This window comes from Mytilus edulis, chromosome 9 (genome assembly GCF_963676685.1).
Source record: "Mytilus edulis chromosome 9, xbMytEdul2.2, whole genome shotgun sequence".
Lineage (NCBI taxonomy): Eukaryota > Metazoa > Mollusca > Bivalvia > Mytilida > Mytilidae > Mytilus > Mytilus edulis.
The window spans coordinates 34062037-34087649 of NC_092352.1; the positions used below are offsets into that span (position 1 = coordinate 34062037).

At 33.9% G+C, this 25613-nt stretch overlaps 1 protein-coding gene across 2 annotated transcripts in view; it reads left to right on the forward strand.

Annotated features, from left to right (window-relative positions):
- Positions 1–238: 238 nt before the first annotated feature.
- Positions 239–25613, forward strand: part of LOC139488195 (uncharacterized) — a 31253-nt gene continuing 5878 nt past the window's right edge. For both annotated transcript variants that reach the window (XM_071273650.1, XM_071273651.1), the window contains exons 1-8: positions 239–342; positions 3617–3684; positions 4350–4475; positions 7453–7571; positions 9251–9338; positions 15655–15768; positions 16460–16584; positions 23597–24527. In XM_071273650.1, the coding sequence (XP_071129751.1) occupies positions 3621–3684; positions 4350–4475; positions 7453–7571; positions 9251–9338; positions 15655–15768; positions 16460–16584; positions 23597–23611 (651 nt within the window). In that variant the 5' untranslated portion in view covers positions 239–342; positions 3617–3620 and the 3' untranslated portion in view covers positions 23612–24527. The remainder of the gene's footprint in view (positions 343–3616; positions 3685–4349; positions 4476–7452; positions 7572–9250; positions 9339–15654; positions 15769–16459; positions 16585–23596; positions 24528–25613) is intronic.

Here is a 25613-nt window from a genome sequence, read left to right on the forward strand (position 1 = left end):
GACATTATATATACATGTTGTACATTGTATGAACTTATTCATTTTCAATCTTACTGCATATGGTCTAAAACACATTGAAACAAAAATGTGTAAATTTCTTGACTTTAAATGACATATAACAACTTACTCATATATTTAAATGATGTTGTATTTTATGTATATATGTATACATGTTTTTTGTTTTTTTTTAAATGTAACGACATAAAAACAACATATGTCACTGATCGATGTTATTAACTATGCAGAACATTGACTTTGTACTTTTATTTAACTTGCTATTTAAGTAGCAACTATATTTCAAAAATCATCTTTCTATCTACGGCTCTGCTATTACACAATTTGGTAAGTTTTCAATTATGTTCTTACAAACGGTATTCTAGTTATTTTAATTTGTCCAATACAACTAATATGTAACATATAGTGAAACATGGCTAAACCGAATCCTGTATAAACCGAAAACCTGTATAAACAAAGTTTGTTTTTAAAAACCGTCATACCAACTGTATGCGTTGTAAATCTACTTAAACCTAACATCGGCCAAAACCGAGCAAAATCCTAAGTCTCAATGAGGTTCGGTTTAAACAAGTTTCAATGTTACAGACAATTTAATTAGTTAAATTTAATTGAAAGATAAAATCTTACTTTGCTTAAACAATTAACCAAACGTTGCCTAGCCGTTAAATTTCAATGTATGTTTTTTCCTGACAATAATCCATTTTTTTTTTTATTTTTTTTTTTGATTTACCATTGTAGTGGCTGGTTTTGAGATATTTATGTCTTTTTTCGAATGCCACATTTTTATACTCTCTCTAATATTTTAATACATGTACCCGTTAGGAAGATGCATTACTTTCTGAAATTTCAATGTGTTCTGCGGCTGTTTGAATATTTAAAAAGAAAATGTGGTGTGATTGCTAGTTAGACAACTGTCCACAAGATAAAATTGAGAAAGGAAATGGTGAATATGTCAAAGCGACAACCACCCGACCATAGAGCAAACAACAGCCGAAGGCAACCAATGGTTCTTCAATGTAGCGAGAATTCCCGCACCCGTAGGTGTCCTTCAGCTGGCCCCTAAAATATGCATAATAGTACAGTGATAATGGACGTCATACTAAACTCCGAATTATACACAAGAAACTAAAATTTAAAATCATACAAGACTAACAAAGGCCAGAGGCTCCTGACTTGGGACAGGCGCAAAATTGCGGCGGGGTTAAACATGTTTATGAGATCTCAACCCTCCCCCTATACCTCTAGCCAATGTAGAAAAGTAAAAGAATAACAATACGCACATTAAAATTCAGTTCAAGAGAAGTCCGAGTCTGATGTCAAAAGATGTAACAAAAGAAAATAAATAAAATGACAATAATACATAAATAACAACAGACTACTAGCAGTTAACTGACATGCCAGCTCCAGACCTCAATTAAACTGATTGAAAGATTATGTCTTCATCATATGAATATCAGGTACAATCCCTCCCGTTAGGGGTTTAGTATCATACTATCATAAAATATATGAGAAGAACATAACCCGTGTCATGCCAACAACTGTTTTTTTAGAAATAAATGTGTTTAGTTCCGATGCAAAGACCCTATCAGTGAATCAATGTTAAAGCCAAAATATGCAATCTTTAATGACCTGACAACAGTATCGTAACTATATCCCCTTTTAATGAGTCTATTTAAAGGTTTTGTTAGTTTCTGAGGAGAATACTGACATTTTTGTGCTTTATAAAGAATATTTCCATAAAATTTTGGATGTGAAATACCTGAACGTATAAGATGTCTGCATGTTGAGTTATATTTACGAATTATTTCCTTATACCGGTGATAAAATTTAGTAAATGTTTTGACCAGTTTGTGATATCGAAAACCCTGGTGTAATAATTTTTCAGTAATACATAAATTTCCTTGCTAAAATCTAATACATTGTTACATACACGAGCGAATCGTACAAGTTGAGATATATAAACACCATAAGATGGTGACAAGGGAACGTCACCATCTAAAAATGGATAATTAACAATAGGAAATGAAAAATCATCTCTTTTATCATAAATTTTTGTATTAAGCTTCCCGTTTATGATATAGATATCAAGATCGAGGAAAGGGCAGTGGTCATTGTTATCATTAGCTTTATTTAAAGTAAGTTCTACAGGATAAATTTCTTTAGTATACATACTGAAGTCGTCATTATTTAGAGCCAATATATCATCCAAATATCTAAAAGTATTGTTAAATTTTTGTATCAAATGTTGTTTTGATGGGTCTTTGCTAATTTTAGTCATAAATTGTAACTCATAACAATACAAAAACAGGTCCGCAATAAGTGGTGCACAGTTAGTCCCCATTGGAATTCCAATAACTTGACGATATACGGAATCTCCAAAGCGAACAAAAATGTTATCAAGTAAAAATTCAAGTGCATAAATAGTATCAAAGCATGTCCAATTGACATAGTTCTTTTGTTTATTGCTACTAAAAAATGATCTAAAAGAGTTTGAACATATGTACTCGCATTCCGACTTTTTAAATGCCCAGTTGATTAGGGATGTGAATTTTTTCTTAATAAGAATATGAGGCAAAGTGGTATATATAGAGCCCAAATATATAAAAATTAATTAACAACTATAGGTCACCGTACGGCCTTCAACAACAATCAAAGTCCATACCGCATAGTCAGCTATAAAAGGCCCCGACATGAAAGCGTAAAACAGTTCAAACGAGAAAACTAACGACCTTATTTATATATTAAAAATTGAACGAAAAACAAATATAACACATAAACAAACGATAACCACTGAATTACAGGCTCCTGACTTGGGAATGCCACATACATATTTAAAATCCATATATATGTTTATTACTAAAGACACAATAGACTATTCTGATTCAAATCAAACAATACAAAAAACTATTGAAAGGCGGATAGAATTTTAAAACATCCCTAAAATACTAATTTCAAAATCAAAAAGAGATAAATATGACAAACAGACATTCGAACACCTAACAGACTAAACATAGAAACTTTGTTAGCAAAAAAAAAATACTTAGTTTTTCGAAAATTCAAAGTTTTGTAATACTTATAAACAACAATGACATTCAAAATAGAAAATCACAAAGAACAAAATTTGAAACCAAAAAATCAATACGAATCCCTAACACGAATAATTCCAAATGTTTTAAAATTTTTGACAGTCCGATTACCCACTTCGATTTTAACACATGAAAAGTGAATTACAGTGGTGTTGATAAGTAATGCTCGTTATCAAGATACTTTGGAAGCAAATCTTTAAACCTCTTTAATGTTTACAACCTGAAAGTACTTTTATAAATCATATAAACCCTTCTATTGGTAAGTTGGGACTATGGTTTAAAAACTGTTACATGTTTTTGGAACTTGAAATAAGCGATCAAAATATAACATTTAATGCATACAGGCTCACTGCGCTTACTTCTGGGTTACGTTTTTTTTTCTAAATAATTCCATATTTGTAGACGAAACTCTGGCGTCCGGAGCAAATATATTAAAATGTCAATCCTGTATCGATAATCAGTTTATTTCTAAATAACATGGAATATAAATTGATACAGATGAGATCTCATTTCAGAATTATGATGAAGTGGTGTTGTTTGATTGTTTTCATCTTTTGCACAATTGGTGTATCAAAGGGCGGCAGTAAGTATCCTATATGTTTAAAACACTGTAGTGAAGATTAAAGATTAAGCTGCTAGACTCTCTCATAATATAAAAAGGTACGGTCATATCACTGTGATCAAAAGTTCTTCTTTCGAGAGTCAAAAACTACAGACATCGTTTGAACCTTTTTATGTTACAGATATTCAATCATGTTAACACAGTTATCTGCCGTTTGTTTTTATAGTAACTTGGGGATAGACACCTTCATTTTACAACGATAATATTAGTACTTTTGTCGAGCTACGAAACTGTACAAAACTGTTCAATGCTACTCTCTTTGTTAACATAAGAACAATAAAAACAAAATCTGCATTTAAGAACAACTAATTTTAAAACTTTTTAAGCAGATCTTCGAGCATCTCGAGCAAACTTAGTAACTTAGCTACTCGCTTGAGATAGAAAATTATCGCTAGAAACTTAGGAGGAACGTGGCTTTGCTAACGAAATTGACATAACATTGAAAACGTCATCATAGGTAAAATAGCGATAAACAGATTATCATTGGTCATCTCAAATCGATTGACTTTCTCGCTTTCGCCGTCCCGGTTCAAGCGAAAAAATCAATCTCGTTGAGATGATCAACGATAATCTATAAATATCAAAGTAAATCATTCTATATTGTATCGGAGTACTCTACTATTCAGCTCTTTCACGAAAATGCCTCGACTCCAATGGTAAATGTGGGGAAAAAAATGTGTCATGTAATGAGACGTTCGGACCTGAATGGACGTATAACGGGAAATGCTGCAGTGGACGACCATGTTGCAAATGTAAGTAGACAAATACATTAATTAATAGTTTTAGTCACTATTGATCACATCGAACAAAATGCAAATGAAATTTATGGACAAAGATAGTTCTTTTCGGAGAGAAAAAAATCATAGAACAGCTTCTCATTTCCGTTATTGAAATAATTTGTGCTCAACATCAATGATGATGTTGTTTTGTACATAGACATAAGATCTAAATGTGACATGTTTATACTTACAATACCACATTTGCAATTTTGCAGTCAAAGACAAAGCAACTATACAAAGTAGTTTAAGCTGCCATATTGTCCATTAAGATTTCTTTATGTTACAATTTTCAGAATTTTTTCTGTTTTTAACTTATGTTCTGACTTTTCGTCTGCATAATTCACACTTGGGAAGCACATTTATGTGTTTACATGTTTTTATTTTGCAATTATTTTCATAATATTCAATAAATAAATGTCAACTTACTTTCAATTAAAACAATTATCATAGTTAAAAAAAAAAAGAAACGCCTCACGTCAGCAGAAATGTTTTTAACATAGGTTTATTTATCAACTCGAGTTCTCTCTTGAATCTTTTGATAATGTAAGTATAAATTTTATAAAAGCAATCAGTTTTCACTACCTATAGTTTCGTTTTATTTTTTGTTAAAAAATGGTATGTAAAGTGTCTTTTTGTCCGCCCTTTTTTTTCGTTTTTCCTTTTAAACGGATGAAAGATGACGTATGATGGATACACTTCAAGAATTACAGTTCACATGCAAAATATCTAATTCAAGGTTTGCGATAAATGTCATTTATTCAGAAGCCATAAACACATAATACAACGATTTTTGCACACAAACATTAAGAACGGTTTTAATTATTGTTTCTTTTTAATTTTGTAAAAATGCAAAAAAAAATATCCCGTCCAAAATAAAAAATAAAATTCCTTTGTAACCATTTTCTAAATCAAGATTAAAAATGTCATAGCAGTCTATGTCTAAATCACCATAAAGTTCAAATGGAAACAACTGTATACCGTCGCTGAAATTCGCTATGTACCTTCATTGCAATATGCAAAATTAAACATAACATCAAAACTAATGTATTCTGTTCCTTTACAATTAACTTTCACGACAAAAGGGTAACACACTGCAATAAAAGAGGGACGAAAGATACCAAAAGGGACAGTCAAACTCATAAATCTAAAACAAACTGACAACGCCATAACTAAAAATTAAAAAGACAAACAGAAAAACAATAGTACACATGACACAACTTAGAAAACTAAAGAATAAACAACACGAACCTCAACAAAAACTAGGGGTGATCTCAGGTGCTCCGGAAGGGTAAGCAGATCCTGCTCCAAATGTGGCACCCGTCGTGTTGCTTATGTGATTACAAATCCGGTAAATAGTCTAATTCGGTAGTCACATTTATGAAAGGGAAGAGGATTGTAGTTACGACGTAAGGAACATATCCGATATCAGTTGTGAAACGGTTATTCCATAACGGTCAACCAACTCGTGATGGCGTCCGTAAAATTTACGAAGGGATGTTTTCAACTTCACCATTTGGTTTAATAGCTTCCCTGTGAGCAGCGACCCTCATTGTCAATTTCTTGATGTAAGCCAAGATATGAAGCCGACTTAACTGTATCTGCAGTATCCTTTATCTCTTGTTCGATTGGAGAGATGCGTTCCACATAGTCACCAAATTTTGAATTGTTTAGTGAATTGATTGATTGTTGGTTGCTTAACGTCCAGTGTCAAATATTTCATGCATATTCAGGACGAGAACAAGTTCACAATAAATACAATAGGTAGGTTGATACGATAGAGGCTATCTGGGATGATGGTCGGGGAAATTTGGACTGCCACTGGAAAATGAGGGTATCTTGGATAGGGACAGAAAGTTTGCCTCGCAACAGGCCACCTACGGACCCCTCAAAGGCGTTAATGCATGGGTTCTTAACGTGCAAAGAGCGTGGCACTCTCTTTACACGAGACATTGGATTTATCGTCCCCCTTCTGACCGGACGTGACTGCGAACTTGATACATCCCAAACAGCCAAACGGACGCCCCACTTCGGCAAGCGTTTTACTGCCGGTCGGGATAAGACCAAATGACCATATTTCTATACCCCAGTCACCCTTGGGGTGTATTTTTTTAGTGAATGAACATCATCTATATAGCGGAAAGTAGAGTTAAAGGATACCCTCTAAAAACATTACCTTATTTTGATATTTATTTGCAACGTAGGTATAACCTGTCTGTCTTTTTTTCTTTCTGTTTTTCTTTTGTTCTTCTATTTCTTTGATTTATTTCTATCACATATATTCGATTTCTGTTTCATTTCATCATTTTCTTCTGTTGTGTTTGTTTTGCTATCATAAACAGATGTGTAAAATAAAAATGTCTAAGCATTACATGCACCTCAATTTTTTCTGTGGTTGAGAGTTGTTTCATTGGCAATCATTTCAAATCTTCTTACGTAACTGTGTCTTCTGTATTTCTATATCCCTATACCATGTTTTTTTAATTCAAAATGAAAAGTTCTGATTCTATGTCCAGCTTTGGCTAAAAAGTAAAATCACAAAAATACCGAACTCAGAGGAAATTCCAATCGGAAAGTCCATAATCACATGGCAAAATCACAAATCACATCAAAAACGAATGGACAAGAACTGACTTGGTACAGACATTTTCAAATGACGAACATGGTGAATTGAACCTCGTTTTAAAGTTTGTGTTCTTTTTGGTATATAGCTGTTCATGTTTTCAATTAGGTGTAAATTTTAAATATTTAGGCCTCCAGCATCAATGACGAGACATTGATTGTCGAAATGTGCGTCTGGTGCAGACGATTGGTAACATTTATTTCTTTAATGAAGTTCTGTAAAATTTAAACAATGATTCTTTTATAACGTTATTGTAATTACGCCATCGCTTTATCTTTATAATGTTTTAATTGCTATTGTTGATAAAATTGTAATGATTTGTTTTAAAAGCGCCGTGTGTTCCTGAAACTTGCCCAAACGGGTTCAAGATATTATCAAACCAAACAATTAGTGCTAATTGTTATTCCACGCTTATTGGTCTTGGATCGACAACCTGGCATGAAGCTATTGTGAGTATGTTAATTAATCCCCATTTGCAAGAACGAGCATGTTACTTCGAAATCAAACATGAATCACACACCATACACACTACTTTACTTAATCTGTAAGCAGACTATAGTTTTAATGTAAGATTACAAAAAGGTATAGGTTTGATGTTTTTATTAAGTGACATTTCAGTATTCCTAATCCCTGACTTAAGTCATTTCCTATAATTCCTAATCCCTGACGTATAAGAGTAATAAATGACTACCTGGTTTAATGTACGAAGGATGACGACTTTCAAAAAGTTTTTCTAGTGTTCATAATTATGTCATTGGCGTTATATCTGTATCTGTGTTTGATTTATACAGTATTTGATGAAAGTCTGGTTAATTTTGTTGCAGAAGATTTATATATATATATATATATATATATATATATACATAAGTACGTCCGAGTCAGTGACAACCCTACAACAGATGTATCCATCGGATCGCCATCAATGATGGTGATACATGGCTGTGTACATAATGTATAATACAACTCGTCTAAACATCAACCCAACAATGTTAGATCTGTAAATTTGCTTTCGCAAATTTTTGGTTCTTCCCTCGCCGGGATTCGAAACCATGCTACTGTGATATCGTGACACCAAATCGCCTGCACTGCAGCCGTCCCGCTAGACCACACGACCACCTGGGCTCTCAAAAAAGAGCTTTCGGTGGGCATGTGTTACCTTTCCACGTCAGTTTTAATCTAGCGGCGTACTACAGTACATGATATATAAGGCATGAAGATGTTATTGTTACAGATCAGCTAAATTATCTATAGTAAAGGATCCTACAAATTAATGTAAGATACAGTCACAGAAAATAATTATATTCATAAGTACGTCTGAGTCAGTATATATATATATATATATGTATATATGGATACCATGTGACGTTTTGAGAAGTGTTGAATGAAGCGGAAATATTTGGACAAAACTTTATCTAAATAAACAATGGTATTTTGATAGTAGAACTAAAATAGTACAACACAATAACTGAAAGGTCTTTGGCGTAATTCTGACTCCTTAGTTTCATATTATCGACTTTAGACTCCGAAAATTAATATTTTCGACATGTTACCTTCTCTGTGGTATCCTGTCTATGTTGTGATGATACACTATTGGTTCAGATAAGAATAAAGGTGTGGTACATGTACCATAAAAACGTGTTAATCCACTGCAATTGTTGGCAGGAAGGAACCTGATCTTAAGTAATTGTCGTTTGTTGATTCGGTTAAAAAGTGTTTGTCTCGTTTCTGGATTTTATTTGTTTTTTTTTCTCCATCGATTTATAAATTTTGAAGAGCGGTATACTACTGTTTCCTTTATTTTTATATAATTTGGACGTTGTTTTTTCATGTTTTCATGGTTTTACACTAGAAATTGTTTGGGGCCCTTTATAGATTGCTGTTAGGTGCAAGCCAAAGCTCCGTCCTAAAGACCTCACTTTGACCTGTAATGGTTAACTTTTATAAATTTTGACTTCGATGGAGAGTTGTCTAATTGGCACACATACATTATCTTATATCTATGTACAAGTTTATAGAAAATTCATTTTCATTCGTTGAAGATTTAATTTCGTGGTTTACCTGTACCCACGAATTTCGAGAAAATGAACGGATGGACACATCATATGAATATCATCTTACTTAATTTTAGGCCATTTGTGACCAGACAGATGGTGCCTACATGTGGAGACCGAACACTGAACAAGAAGCCAAAGCTGTCTTGATTGAACTTAATATTCGTAAGTTGAGAATGTATCATTATTTGTTTAAGATGAGGTTTTCCAGTGATCATGAATTACAAAAACAAAAACTGTGATAACAAATTCATGAAGTTCGTGTCAAACCATTTTATCCGTTATTACGTATTACAAAAATATGTGACAACGAATTAAATCGGTTTAGTAACTATTGTAAGACTACAATGGGATAATCTTCATTTTATTTAACTACTAGGCAAAATTTTCCAAACTTTGCAATCTTTTATATGGTGTCTTTTTATAACAATTATGATTTTAACTCTCATTCACCTATTATGTCTGTTTGTTTTGTTAACACATCGTTGTCAACTTAATGGAATTTGATGCGACTGACATACCAGTAAAAGGATACACTAGTTAAAAACAAGGTTAAATCCACCATTATTAATATACGAAAATCTGTCATTTGGAAGGGACCTTTTGTTTAAAAATTGTTCCTCGGAGTTCATTTTTTTAAAGTTTACTTTTCACAGGTTATTTAAGCTGCTGGATGCTCTTAGAAGCCTGTGTCGCTCGTCTGTATTAAATGTTTTGGAAATCATGTAAAATAAAGGTTATTGTCATGAACAAGTACTATTTTTGAGGTACGAATTCGATTTGAGGAAAATGTATGTAAATAAGTCAATGAATCTCATTTTATATGTTTATGTACACAGCCATGTATCACCATCATTTATGGCGATCCGATGGATAAATCTGTTGTAGAGTGGTCACTGACTCAGACGTACTTATATATATATATATATATATATATATATATATATATACAACTCGTCTAAACATCAACCCAACAATGTTAGATCTGTAAATTTGTTCCATATTTTTAAAACCAAATTCCATACCGCAAAACTTTTTTTAAATCTTTCACACAAAAGATTACGCACCATAATAGATACCAGACTTAGTATAAAACTGAGAACGGAAATGGTGAATGAGTCAAATAGACAACAACCCAACCATAGAACAGACAACAACAGAATGTCACCAATAGATCTTCATTGCAGCGAAAAATTCCCGCACCCGGAGGCGTCCTTCAGCTGGTCCCTAAACAAATATATATATACGATTTCAGTGATTATGAACGCCATACTAATAGTGCGGTGACAGAAGCGTAAAAAGTCGTCTAGATCGCGAGTTTAATCTCCCCAAATAACACACGGCTAAAAATGGTCTTAATTTAAACACAAATATGTCCTCTTTAGTTTTTGCCCTGTCGTCAGAATTTCGTACGGTCACTTTTTTCTAAAAAGTCGTTTTAATGACTGGTAGTATATTGGAGAGTTTCAACCCCCCTTTTTCAAAATGAAAAAAATGTGTATGTTTGCTTACATGTAATTGAAATAGTTTTTCCTGAAGCTATTTTTATATGTCAAAATATTCCATTCAGTATTTTATTTTCTTCTAATCTATAAAATTTGCGAAGTTTAGACTATTTGAAATTGAGGTAATTTTAATTGCAAATTCAGACTCAAACTTTAGTTTCCTCTTCATAGTAGTAATAAAAATTATCCCATAATATTTTAAGCATATAATATTTAATAAAACTAATTAGTGATAAAAATTTCGGAACCAAAATATGAAAAAACCTTAAGAAATCAATGGAAAAAGAATATAGAAAATATCTTCAATTTCAACACGGAACTCAATCACTTGCCTTCCGTCACATTTTGTGTATTAGTCAATAATTTGCTCTCAAATGATATATGAAATTACTACCTTTTTCGCTATTATATACACATATTTTCAATTACAGTGCACTGATATATGCCACATACTTTGTTTGTATATGTTTATATTCTATGTTTTTTCGTTATAAAACATCAAATATACTTTGTCAGAAAAGTCTTATTGTAATATCAAATTAATTGACGGATAGTTTCAGTAAATACTCCGTGATATGTCAAGTCCTTTGCAACTTGCTCCATTAAGTTCAAAGAAAAGACAAAAGTCGTTGCATTTTATGCAGGGCATAATATGCCAAATAAAAAAACCTCGATTGAAATTTTGAGTCAATTTACCAGTTTAGGGAAGTCGATTTTTGTATCTGCATTGCATTAAAGATTGGATGAGGTGAACATCAATCAGATGAGCGTATTTAAAATGTTTTATCCGTGTCAGATAAAGTTGAAGTTGAAATAGTTTCCCCGTCCATCTTTTAAACTTCAATCACTCTGTCATTTTGGTTGCATTACAAATTATGTGCTTAAAACGTAAAATCAAAATCCAAACCTGTGGAAGCAGATATCTCAAAACACGATACTGCTTTTAGTAATTTTATTTTGGCTATTGACAACGATTCCTCATTGGTCATTCCTCATGACACCGCTACTCGATAAATATAGATCATTTCTTCCGGCTGATTCTAATTTAAAATATTCTACATGTAACATGCAGTCTAAACTAATTCATTTCTATAGAAATTCAGTTGTCAAACAACTTCAACAAGTTCAAGGCAAATGTAACATAATATTTAATAGCAAAATAACTATTTAAGATGCCATATAAGCTTCTAGTAAATTGAAAACTGACCTTAAAATCTCAATTTCAACTGTAATAGACACAAATAACGGACAAATATTTCATTCCGCTGCAAGTTTACTTAGAAAAGACATCGAAACTCTAAAGAAGACTACCCAATTTCGGATGAATTGTCTCTTCGTTCTTAATTCAGCCAATGCCTTCGTATTTGTTGCAATTCATTCTATGGTTACTCAATGAAAATGCATACAGCCAAGACTATTCTCAGGAAATGGCACCAGAGAAATTGTGGAAATGCTAAGCAATTGTTGAGGCAATCGTTTTTGTTTTACTCCTTTTCATTTAGGATTGGCTTTACAAATGTACCATGACTTTGGTTCAAAACATCTTGTTGAAACATTGAATGCCAATGGATTTTATGCTTCTTAAAGTAAAGTGCGACGCTATTTAATGTGTTGCCAACCATGAAATTGAGCGAATTCAAGATAGTGCGTACGTCTCGTATAATGTTTCCCCAGCATCTTTGCAGACAAGCATATGGATGTCATCACACCTTCCTAAACCCCCTTTTAGATCTCTTTTAAAATCTTGGATGAATTGATAGGGATGGATTGAAGCTGGTATTTTTTTTAGGAACAAATGTGTTCGGACTTCCTACAATACCTTGCCTGTACTTGTAAAGAAAAACTCAAAATAAAGTGTTTGCTTTGAGCAGAACCTTTCATGTGCAGACCTGTGGCCATGAGTGAAATGTGTAGAAATATTAAAACATGTCTTGTGACGGTTGATGAAAATGAAGATGATGGAGATAACGGTTGGTTTGGTATAAAGCTTGTTGCACTGGTACACACGGTTCCAGTCCGAGGTTAGGGGAGTGTTGACGTACCCTTAAAAAAGTTAAACCCCGCTAATATCTGTATGTGTCTGTTTCAAGTCACGAGACGGTAATGCAGTGTTTCTATATACTATATTTGTTTCTTTCTTAATTATTTTGTACATTAATCAGGTCGTTAGAGTTTTTGTTTGTTTTACATTATTCATTTCGGGAATTGAAGACTATGCAGTATGAATTTTACTCATTTTTGAAGCCCGTACGGGACCTTTAATTGTTTTATGTCTCATTTGGTCTCATTTGGAGAGTTGTCTCATTTGCAATCCTATCACATCTTCTTTTTTTATATGGAATACTTTTGAAGTTTGGGGTACGTTGCAAGGGATAAAAGGGGGGATATAGTTACAAAACCTATAATGTAATAGATATTAACCAGAGTTAGATACACAACAAAAGATAATACTATGGTAGCAGTAATAATTGTGACAAAAACCCAAATGCAACGAGTAGTCTATAAAAAAAACTGAAGTATCCGCAAATTCAATTTGAGGTCATATTTGACTGTAGTGTTCTATGGCTTTGTTTTGATGACTCACCCACTATGATAGTTTAAAAAATAATTTTAAAGTATTGTCCTTCATGACACTTGATTTTTACCTGAAATTGATATTTTTCATAAGGTTAAGGTGCTTTAAACATTTTATAGGTTGAAAACTTGATTTTTGAAGTTTTGTTTATAAATCGTCGTTTTAGGATTTTTTTTGATAAAAAAAATCTCAATGATTAAGGTTTATGTATAAAAACAAACATTTCTAAAGCCAAAACAGTATCATTTATATATAGGTAGAGTTTAGAAATAGAAAAAAATGTCGAAATTGAAACCCTCCCAAACTTTCACAGATTTTTACATATGACCTTTGACCCCATTTTAAAAAAAATGTGACCACATCAAGTCCTGACGACAGGCATATTATTATAGTACACGATTTCCTCTTTCCAATGATATATTATATAGGTGTGTGTTCGGTGGGGAGATTAAATTCCAAAAAATCTGCCTTCAGTCACCGCACTATAAGCTCCATATTATACACAATAAACTAAGATAAAAATATATACAAGACTTGCAAAGGCCCGAGGCTTCTGACTTGGGACAGGCGCAAAAATGCGGCGGAGTTAAACATGTTTCTGATATATCAACCCTCACCCTCTACCTCTATCTAATGTAGAAAAGTAAGAAAAGTAAAAGCATAAAAGTAGACATGTTCACCATAAGCCGATACCGAAACCAAAACCGATTCCGATATCGAAACCAAAAATAGTAATGAGGTAAATGATAAAAATTTGTAATGTTTATTCCTTTATATTGAGTGACATTTGAATCAATAGATGGAGCATAACTTCAATTCAATAATTTACATAATTCTAGCCAAAAAATTAAATTAAATTCAACGAGTATTCAATTCACTATTGCAAGATATATACAATTGAAATGTGGATACAAATTTATTAATTATGTAAAAGCTTTCGTCGAAAGGAATAAACTGTATAAAGACAAACATTTTTATGTCATTATAAATAAACAAAATTCTTAACATTCAAGTTGCTTCCTCGGTTCATTTATCCATCAACAGTACATAATTTTAATGAAGTATGTTTGATTGAGAGCGCTAAGCAAAATAAGTCAAAGGAATGAAGAAATGGTACTCTTAATTTGGCAAAATAAATTTTAATGGTTATGATTTGTTAACATACATTTGAAAAAATGAGTTTTATTTAAGCAAACCTTTTGTTCACAAAGCTATCCATGAAATAGGGTCAATTCCTTATTGAGCTTTAACATCAATGATAACATGGCATTCATCTGAGGAATTGGAATCTTCAAAGGGTTATTGGCCAGAATTGGAAGAATCAGTTAGATATATTGATAGTACCTCCCATAGAATAAATCTCACAAACTAAATACCAGGCATTTTTTTTTATAGTGGACATGTTCTTTGATTTACTGTATTCATATGTAAGTCATAATAGACACAGTTAAGAAAATAATATACATCTATAGATTAATTCTGGTTTGCTAAGTATTAACAATATATTGATAGATGCGATCGGTCCACACGATATATTACTGTTTTCTCGTGAATGTTACTTAATTGTCGATACCCTATACTCATCTAAACATCCTATTGCAACACCATATACTGTAAGGCAGCCCCAATAAAAATATGCAATAATCCGCTTTCACATCTTGCGTACTAAATTATAATCCTGGTACCTTTGATAAATATTTACACCACTGGGTCGATGCCATCGTTGTTGGACGTTTCGTCCCCGAAGGTATCACCAACCCAGTAGTCAACACTTTGGTGTTGACATGAATATCAATAATGTGGTCATTTTTATTAATTTCAACAAAATTGGTTGATATTGTTTCTAGTCAGGAATATGAAGGTTTTCCATTAGTTTCAATGCTTACTTATTTAGTTTATCAAATTTTAAGATGTTCGCTTCTCTTGTTTTTGAAATTATGCCAGATTTTCGGAACTCCCTTGTTTTATCTATGAAGTGCCATTAATAAAATTTCCTCACTAACCACTACTTTTCTTTTCATAATTGCATTACATGTATTTTAAAACCAGTATTTTTAAATCCAAGAAAATCCTTGTTATTTATTTCATATTTTGTTTTCAAAGAAAAATGAGACCAATGTAAATGCATGAAAAGACCACAAAGAATCATTTCCCGCCATAATTTTGACAGCCTGTATCTAGAAAACAAGCACATGGACCCTTCTTGGTTTTTTTCTCTCTACATTTGAGTTTTTACATTCATATTCTATTAATTAAAATCAAACTTTTAAAAAGCTTATTATTTTGAAACAGAGAGGCGGACTTTTATAATTTTTTTATCATAGTCGTTATTTATGTTCATACCTTAGTTTTATTCTACTGATTTTCAATGAAGATTATTTACATTTAATTCTTTTTACAGCAGTCAATGCTGCGAATGTGTGGACCGGAGCAAATGATATAGATAAGGATGGGAACTATACATTTGCCGTAGAAAATGGTCCATTTTCATTAAATCATCCCCCATTTGGTCAGGGTAAATTTTATGATTATTAGCAAAAGCATATACACCATACGTGGATGAGAAAGCAAATAAACAACACAAAAAAGAAGCGTCATCTACAGGACAGTACTTGGTATCAAACAATATATGTGTATAAAAAGGTAATACAAAATATGGACTAATAATGATCAGCACTTTTAAAATTCAGTCCATAACAAGATAAAAGCATAAAAACCAATAGTTATTTTTTGATTGTGACCTTCTAAATAAGACTGAACTACGGATGTGCACAATTTACAACCCCACATGTCCCACTAGTTGGGCAGCAGCTTCTTACCCTTCCAGAGCACCTGATATCACCGCTTGTTTTTATATGTTGTGTTTTGTTTACTGTTCTTTTCTCCGTTTTTCCCATGACATTTTGAATAGATATAAGATATCGGAATATAAGTGCCAAGGAAACAACTCTCCATCCCAGTCACAATTTGCAAAAAAAAAATAAACCATTATAGGTCAAAGTGCTGTCTTCATCACGGAGCTTTTGATCACTCCGAACAACATGCAATCCAGTTTGTTTTCGACTAACAGGTTTGAAAAACGATAGTTTTGTTTATTTTTTTTTTAACGTTTTTTCTAATACAATCAGAAACAATCAGAACAGAAAATGTCCTTTTTGTGTTATTTAATACGAAATACGAAATAAATATTCGGTTATTTATTTCAGTCAATTATGTTGACCCAAATTCACCCTGTGCTGCGAGATTATATGCCGTCGCCGGTGTTTCCTGGTATTGGGAAATTGTACCCTGTAGTCTTACTGCTGAACACTACATATGCGAGTACAAACTGGTAAATTAACCCTTGGTTTAGCTTCTAATTGGAAAAATCAATGTTCCATTTAAGTATTAATATATAACTTCAACATCATGAAAAAAATACAGTACATGTCACAGACAGGTTACAATCGTCTGGCATTCGATACAAATAAATGATGATTTATTTTTAAGTAAAGTAATGATAGTTGTACTGGCCGGACCAGCGAGTTTAAGTACGATGACTGGGTTTATGTAAAGATAAAATAATCAGGAGCTGACTTTAATTTCACTACCAATCCAAATGGTAAAAACTGAAAATACAAATATAAATCATTTTACAATGTGTTCAATGATATTTAAAGTCCATTAAAAATACGGATAAACAGTTCGAAGATATATAAGGCTGTTAATGTTCTTTATTATAATAAATAGATGAATATTCTTGAACACGTCGGGTTTTGTCTGAATTAAATTGTGTAATCGCAAATACGAACAGTTTGAACGGTTAAATGATCATAGTTTCTTTACAACATAGGTCAATATATTAAAACAGTTCATCGCTGATGTAAAGACATACTTTGTATGTTTTTTAAAGTGACTCACGCTGTGGTTTGCCACGAATTGTTCCTTTGGACAACGTGTCCTCTGAATGTTCCTTGCAGTTGTGCACACAGCCTGCTGAGCAGTTTTCATCACTCAGAAGAGAGGGGAAAGTAACATGGGTTCCTACACTGTCCTGTATAAAAATCCTAAAACTTGAGCACATAAAGGGATGTACGTAATGAAACTTAAACATTGATCACATGAAGAACAAATGATAAATGAGTTACAGAACACTCCCCGTCTGTGGTCTATCTGACATCACTATTCTATTATTAAAACAAAAATAATAATATATAACGACAGTCAAAAGTTCCACTTATATGAACTTAGAAGTAATCCAACGGGAGGCTAGGTATTTCATCACTTCTATCCTTAACAAGGCGGTCTATCCGACGAGATTGCGGCAATTTAAAATCCAGTTCCATGGCTGTAGTTTTGATGAAAGAATATCCTTTCGACATCGATATGCAATCCAACGAGGACATTTCGCAAAACGGACGCTTTCCCTTACGGTTACGGCATACATACAGTACACCAGTCGATGCCATGTTCCTTTTCTCTGTGACTTAAGTCAGAATTGTCCATTCTACGTCCCTTTTATCCTTGCATATCCAAAGGTGAATTGAAGCTGTACGTGGGAATTGAATGATTTCGGATGTATTTCTCTTTGTCGGTGTTCACTTTTTGTGGTGTTGCTTCCAAAATGAACATTTCGGTTTCTGCAAATCTGACGATCGAAGTCGCTGATTTCGATTTCGGTTGCCCATGTAAACGGAAATAATGTTTAAACGAATCAGTTCGAATTCCATTTGATAACACCCAGGTGATGTCTTTGTATGTGGTTTCACAACACTACAAGTTGGATTTGTTTCCTTTGTAGTGAGTTCAAGGTCAACATGTTGCTTATCGGAGCGTATTTCACCATCGATAATCAAACCCATGTTTAACTTTTGCACAAATGGTGCCGGTGGTGGTCCGAGCATTGATCAAGGACGTGATATGCCTCTATTTGGTTTCTTCAAATGAGCAACGGGATTTTGCATTTTCAATCAATCGATAGAATATTTTTTTGCTGTTCTTGCAAGTGTTGATATTGCAATATATCTTCAGGTGTAGCAATTTCGTTCTGATAAATTGGAATGCTATCGCATTCAATCAGTTGAAGCAGATTGAATCTAGTATTGAAGAATTCAGGAGCGGCGAGAGAACGGTTGCTTTGGTCGTCAATAATTGCATACATGCGATTTACTTTGTCCTGATTATTTTTGTGAAAGACATTCACAAGTATCATGGCACAAGATTTACTACTGTTGCCATCTTTGCAGATATATGTGCAAGTTGAACTAACAGAGGTTAACATGGTTTCAGCTAACTCAAGTTGCTCCCCGCCGTAGGGTGTATCAATAAGCTTCCCTCCATCGACTGATGTAGGCGTTGAAGGCGGTGTGCACCTTTAGGTCACTTGATTTATGTGTAATGCAGTGATGTGTTATAGCTTCCGAATTCATTGCAACTGATACTTGCGTTGCAATCACGACTTCTGTGCATAGTCGAATCACAACACTTGTAACAAAGATTGTTTTACCTCAACAGTTCCTTGTGTTCCTAGATTGATTTGGCACGGAACGCTCGGTATTCGTTTGATGTATGCTTTGTATTATGCAAAATGCAACGACTTTGTTGTTCACTGATGTCTCCAGGTTGCTGTTCAATTGCTGTCTTATGCATATTGAGGCTAGAATATGTGTGAGGTGTGACCTTTGACGCAGCATCTTTTGTACTTGGTGTGACTCTTGACCCAAAAATGAACCCATGATCGTTCTTAATTTTGCTAAATTCCCTGATGAACACAGATATTTCTGAGAAAGGTGAAAAGGTAACTTTATATTTAGACTTGTTTCTTGAAGCCCTTGTTATCCACTTTTCTCGGAGTCCGTATGGCAATTTTTCCACAATAGGATTTATCACGACGAAGAGTCGAAATAAGCACGCAAACATCCCAGCATGGGATTTTTCTTGTGATATTCTATTTCTGATAAAATATCAGACAAGTCATATAGACGTGCGCTATCTCTGTTCATCAAGGTAGGAGAATTAGCATATTTGCTTGTAAGAGAAGCCTCCAACATTTCTGGAGCACCATATTGCTCATCCAGTCTCTGCCATAACCTTTGTAGGCCTCTTGTTGGGTTGTTGACGTTTGATGCCCTAATTCTCATGGCAGGTTTGGCAGACTCTGACCTCAGCCACTTAATCAGTTGGTCCATTTGTTCCGAGTCCGAATCTTGTAATTTGTCTTTGACGTTTTTAAAGCTTGCTTTCCATGTACAGAAGGATTCTGTACGGTCGTTAAAGTTTGTTTACCGGGAACACAACATGTCCTTACGTAGTAGAAATATCCGACGTTGGATTGACTATTGCTGCTGTGCAACAGTGATCTCTTCTATTACGCCTTGTTATTGGTGTTCAGTAGGGAACCCAACTGAAAGGCTTAGTTGTTGTATGCCGGTTACTTTTCCCAGATCTGGGATTATTGTAACTTCCCAGTGGCGGATACAGCCATTTTAAAAAGGGGGGTTCCCAACCCAGAGTAAAAGGGGGGGGGGTTCCAACTATATGCTCCCATTCAAATGCATTGATCGGCCAAAAAAAAGGGGGGTTCCAACCCCCAGAACACACCCCCCCCCTGGATCCGCCACTGACTTCCGGTGACTTAGTATCAGAAGGCAAGACAGCAGATGTTTGTGACGGCAAGTTCATTGCCACAGATGGCACGAACGCTGGTGCTTCATGATTCAGCTCAATCTTAACAGGAATTCGTTTTATCTTTTGAGGTAATGTAACTAACTTCCTGTACAGCACGTGGTACATAAAGTTTATTGACGAAATCTTGAACACGCTGAAGTGGGTCCTCTGTTTCGTCAGGAAGATCGCTAAATGCTTAGGTGCCATCGTATTTCAGGATACGAGCCGCGGCTTCTGCGGCTGCAGCCTCGATCTGTGCTTTGAGAAGGTTCAAATTGACCTTTCCCAAACTTACTCGTGCTGCCTCTTGTTCTAGTTGAGCTTTCCTGCGTATGGCCTCTCGTTCTAGTTGAGCTTTCCTTTGTGCTGCCTCCTGTTCCATTTGAGTTTACAGGAACGCAGCCTCTTGTTGCATTTGCACTTTTCTTTGTGCAGCCTCTTCTTCCATTTGAACTGCTTTACGTATGGCTACTTGTTCCATTTGAACTTTTATACGTAAAGCTTCTTGTTCTGCTTGAATGGCTTGTTGCTCCATTACGGCTTTGATTTAAGTTTGTCTGAACAGAGCCTGTTCCTCTTATAATGCCTCCTGTTTAAAGATCAATGCATGTTTTTCAGCAAAGGCTATTTTTGACTTAGCAGCTCTGCATGGGCACGCGTCCTCCGTGCAAGGCTTGACATATCGCAGCCATTTGAACTTCCGCTATGAGAATTTTGCTTAACCATAGATGTTCTTGTTTTGGTGGATTTAGCCTTTGTTAGTGCGAGGCGATGCTCGCGTAGGGTTTCCTTAGCCAGGTCTATTTTAGACAGTCAAATTTCTGATAATTGATTACATGTGTCTATGTTCTTAAGACTTTCAGACGTTCTGGTCTTCTTCAACAAGTTCAGGTACTCATCTGTGCGCTTGCGGTAAAGGAATACAGGCTTGTAAAATTTTGTCCTCTGCCGTAAGCAATTATTGGAGCTCGTTAATAGGAGTGGTCATTTCTAATAACTGCAATTCTAAATCTGACCAAAGGGCCTCTAGTTCCTCACATAACTTGTCATGTTTCTCTGTGAATGCTACATGTCCTTTTTCAGTGAGATCAAGCATTCGCTTGGATCGGAATTATCATCTTACTGTGTTGTATTAGATGGATTTTCTAATAGTTCTTTAGAAACATCTCTCTCTGGGAGTTGAACCTCGTCTTGCTGTTCTACGTGACTGGGATCCATTATGACTCAACGTTGTTGGGTTGCTGCCTAGTACACACAAGTTATGTAGTCCACTGTCAGTGTATAGGTATGAACGTTGCTACGTTGTCGTTTCTTTTCTGGATATATAAACACAGGTGGTCGTCAATTTACTAGCAGGAAACGTTGTCGTTGAAACTACATTATGGGTCGGATGACTGTCGTGGAGTGGCGTACGTTATCCAAGAAAAACAACAGACAAGTTGTAGCTTTTTCACTGTTCTAGTTGGACCAGCGAGTTTAACCAAGATGACTGGGTTTATGTAAAGATAAAACAACCAGGAGCTGACATTTATTTAGCTACCAATCCTAATGGTGAAACACTGAAAATACAAATAAAAATACAATTTAACAATGTGTTCAATAATAATTAAAGTACATTAAAAATACGGATCAACAGTTTTCAGATATATAAAGCTGTTATTGTTCTTTATAATAATAGATAGATGAATATTCTTGCACACGTCGGTTTCTGTCTGAATTACATTGTGTAACAGCAAGTACGAACAGTTTGAACGGTTAATTGTTCATAGTTTCTTTATAACATAGGAAAATATATTAAAACAGTTCATCGCTGATGTAAAGACAGCTTTGTAATGTTTTCGCTGAATTTGCCTTGCAGTTGTGCACACGGCCTGCTGAGCAGTTTTCGTCACTCAGAATAGAGGGGAAAGTAACACGGGTTCCAACACTGTCCTGTATAAAAACTCCAAAAACTGGAGCACATAAAGTGATGTACGCAATGACAAATAAAGAATATAAAATATTGATCACATGAAGTGCAAACGATAGCAGTACACTTATTCATACAAGTGGTAACTGCCAAAACCCCTGGTTAAGATGAACCTACTTAAGCCGTTCGGCCACCCCAATACGCAATAAATAATATAATAAATATTTTGGTAACTTTGTTTAGAAAATCAACAATTTGATTAATATCATTCTTTGATTATATATTTACTGACATATCGTGACTTTCTTAAACTAACAATTGTCTATCAGTTTTCCCGTTTTCTCTGAGGAAATATTGAAGCAATAAGGCTGTTCATTTTAACTTTTAACATTCTTATGATTATATATTTACTGACATATCGTTTGATTATTTTGATAAGTTTGATTACATTAAACCAACAATTGACCATCAGTTTTCCCGTTATCTTTGAGAAAGTTTTGAAGCAAAAGGCTGTTCAATTTAACTTTTTACTTTGTAAAAATGTACTGATGGGAGTTTATCGCTGCATTGAAGATTGCTGATTGTGATCTCTAGTACTTTAAGGTAGATACGTGGTATACCGCCATCTTGGATTGTACAATCATAGTACAAAATCGGTCTAGTTATTTGGCCAAATCTGCAAATTTAAAAATAGATTTGCAATATAATAGTTAAGAATGTTTCTTTATATCAAGAACACTTGTTAATTTATTGTATTATTCAAAATATTTTAAGAAATATCTTATTTTTAGTTTTGAAAATCATGTTTTTCAAACGAGCTATTTAAGGGGAGATACCTATGCAAACATGTATTGATGGGAGTTTAACGCTGCACTGAAGATTGCTTATTGTAATCTCTGGTATTTTAAATTGATGATATTGGATTCAATGAAATCAATATTATTTTCGATTCCGTTTATCCCATATGGAAGCAAAAAGTGCTTCTCTACTTGCAATCTTTTGTTATGATATGTTACCTTTATTTTAGAAAATTTAAAATGATGGACATCAAAATATATATGTTGGTGAATTAACGTGAACCAATTAAATTTCTTGATAGTGTAAAGCGAACAAAATGAACTCATTTTCATTTGATCAATGAACAAGCAGACAAAAGTACCAGATACTATTAGTTATGTTCCTTATAATTATACCCACGCTTAAAGAAAAAATGGGAGTCTACTGTTTCACCTCTGTCTGTTCGTCCGACCATCCTTCCGTCCGTCAGTCCGTCCGTCCAATAGATATCTTTCTCAGGAACTACAATACTAGGATTTCTACAATTTGGTTTCATGGTTTATATAAGTCAGTTATATCGTGTGATTGGTTTTAAGATTCATCCCTCAACAACTTCCTGTTTACAGATAAACTCATTATATATATCAGGATTAAAATGTTATATTTACGCCAGACGCCGAGCACTTGTAACATTTTACACATGGTAGACAAATTGAAAATTGTCATCACGCTATTCTTAGGAATTGCAATACAATGATTTCTGGTATTTGGTTTCAGGGTTTTAAAAGTCAGTTATGCTATGGTGTGCGTTTTCAGATTCATCACTTAACAAAATTCTTGTTGGACGTATATTTTTTGCAGGCGGGGGTATCATTAGTGAGCAATAGCGCACATAATCACTTGTTGACAAACATTTTTTAACCTATACAAATAAATATCATGTGATCTCCATTTTAAATCAGATAGTAGTTATTTGCATGTGTCTGTTGATTTATAGTATTGTGTTTTTCAGAGAGTTTGTCCGTAGAGAGGATGCATGCCATTGCAGTACTTGATGAAATAAAATCGTTCAAGCAGATTTTTCTTTTCTTTGAAAAATGAAATAGAAAGGATATATCAATGCAAAATGAACGAAACAACGAGAATCAATTATGAGAGTATCAGCTTCTTTTCTTTTATGAGCGTTTTAATAGTACGTCGATTTCGTCTTGATAACAATAAGCTTGACCTAAATTAGTGTGGCGCGTTTAATTTTCATTACAATTGGCAACACATTTAATTTGACACTTTGTCAAAAATAAGAAAAAAATCCGAAAAAGCTTGATAGTTATCAAAGGTACCAAACTTATGATTTTAAACGATAGACGCGCGTTTCGTATACATCAGACTCATTAGTGACGTTTAGATTAAAATTAGTTTTAAAGCCAAACAAGTACTAAGTTGAAGAGCATTGAGGACTCAAATTAAAGTACGTGTATCGCAAGTTTGTCCTACATATATAGTTTTTTTTCGCATTTCGTACAGTATATCACATACGGTTTTACATTGTATTTGTTCCTGTATGGTCCCCAGCTACATGTATAATTTTTTATTTAAAAAATATGTTCCTTTTGACCTAGATGTATTTTATGTTGTTGTGAATGCAAATATCAATTCAATTTTATTGTTGTAAACATGTATTCTTTTTTATAATATTTTTTTATTGTGTGCAACATTCACACGTTTGTAGCATTCTCTTTAGATTTTGTGTAATAGGTTTTGTCCCTTCACCGAAAGAAACAGTGATTGAATACTATGTCTCTGAAAGATGTGTCCTTAATGTTTGCACATGTTGGCATTTTCTTTCACAGAGTAACGATGAACAACAGATGGAAGAATAAGTCCAATCATTTTTTCAACGATTGCAGACGAATTTGAGTTACCTTTTGATCTTAAAAAAACAAGTAAGCCTAAGTAATTCAGACACAATGTTTTTCAATGCTGTCAACTTATATAGGGAAAGCCTTTGCTACCAACTGTAATGAAAAAGGTTCTGCCATCCCTCTACTTGATATTGCCGAAACAAGTCACGTTAGGGCATTCGTAAGGTAATATGTTTGATCGTCAACGAATATGAAATAAACCCAGATTTTCTATTTTAATATGTTGTGTTTTGCGTACTATTGTTTTGGTCTTGGTCTTTTTCAGCCAGTTTATTTTCGACATATGGTCAATTATACCTCTGAGTTCATTTTCTATTCCTTTAGGATTTCCTTGCTTCTGTGAAAGAGCACAAGAAACGTTCTTCAAAGTACTATTAATTACCATTGCTGAAAGTTCCTTCGTCTTCCATTTAAAAGAAAACTTTTTAGTACTTGCATTTACAATTAAATGGCATCGGTACCTAATCTTAACTATATGGGAATATGGTAGTAATTTAAATGCTCTATTTTAACCATTTGAATCATCATCTCCTGCATATTCTCTAAATTGACACCTTTATTGTTCAAGTTTTTTTTATCATTATATCTGGTTTCATAGCATCGGCAGATCCGTATGCCTTGTACCAACGTTTCTTGGTTTATAAGGGTACTTAATTTTGAATCTTTGAGAAAATATATTATGGTTACGAGGATTGTGTGTGACAACAAACGGTATATTATCATTTTCGGTAGATTTTTCAATTGTTGCACGTAGTTGTTCAATCGGGATATGTTTAGCCATTTCAATACCTCTTGATTAGGCTTAAAGTATATTTTTGTGCAACAAGAAATACTTCGAGTACTTGCAATCGTTCGTCCCTTAATACTTTATTTTCATCTAATTTTTTCCTGGCTAGACAGTAGGGTATGTTTCTTATTGTATGCGCTGGATAGCAGGAAAGTTTAAATATTGGTGTGTGTCAGTGTCTTTATAAGGGAGCTACCATTTGATTTTTATGGGTGGGCTAGGATGAAATTGGAAAAAAATAGGCAGGACAGGAGTTTTAAGTAAAAAAAAAGGCAGGATGAGACACTTTGCAAAAAAAAAGGCAGGATGACAATTTAGGT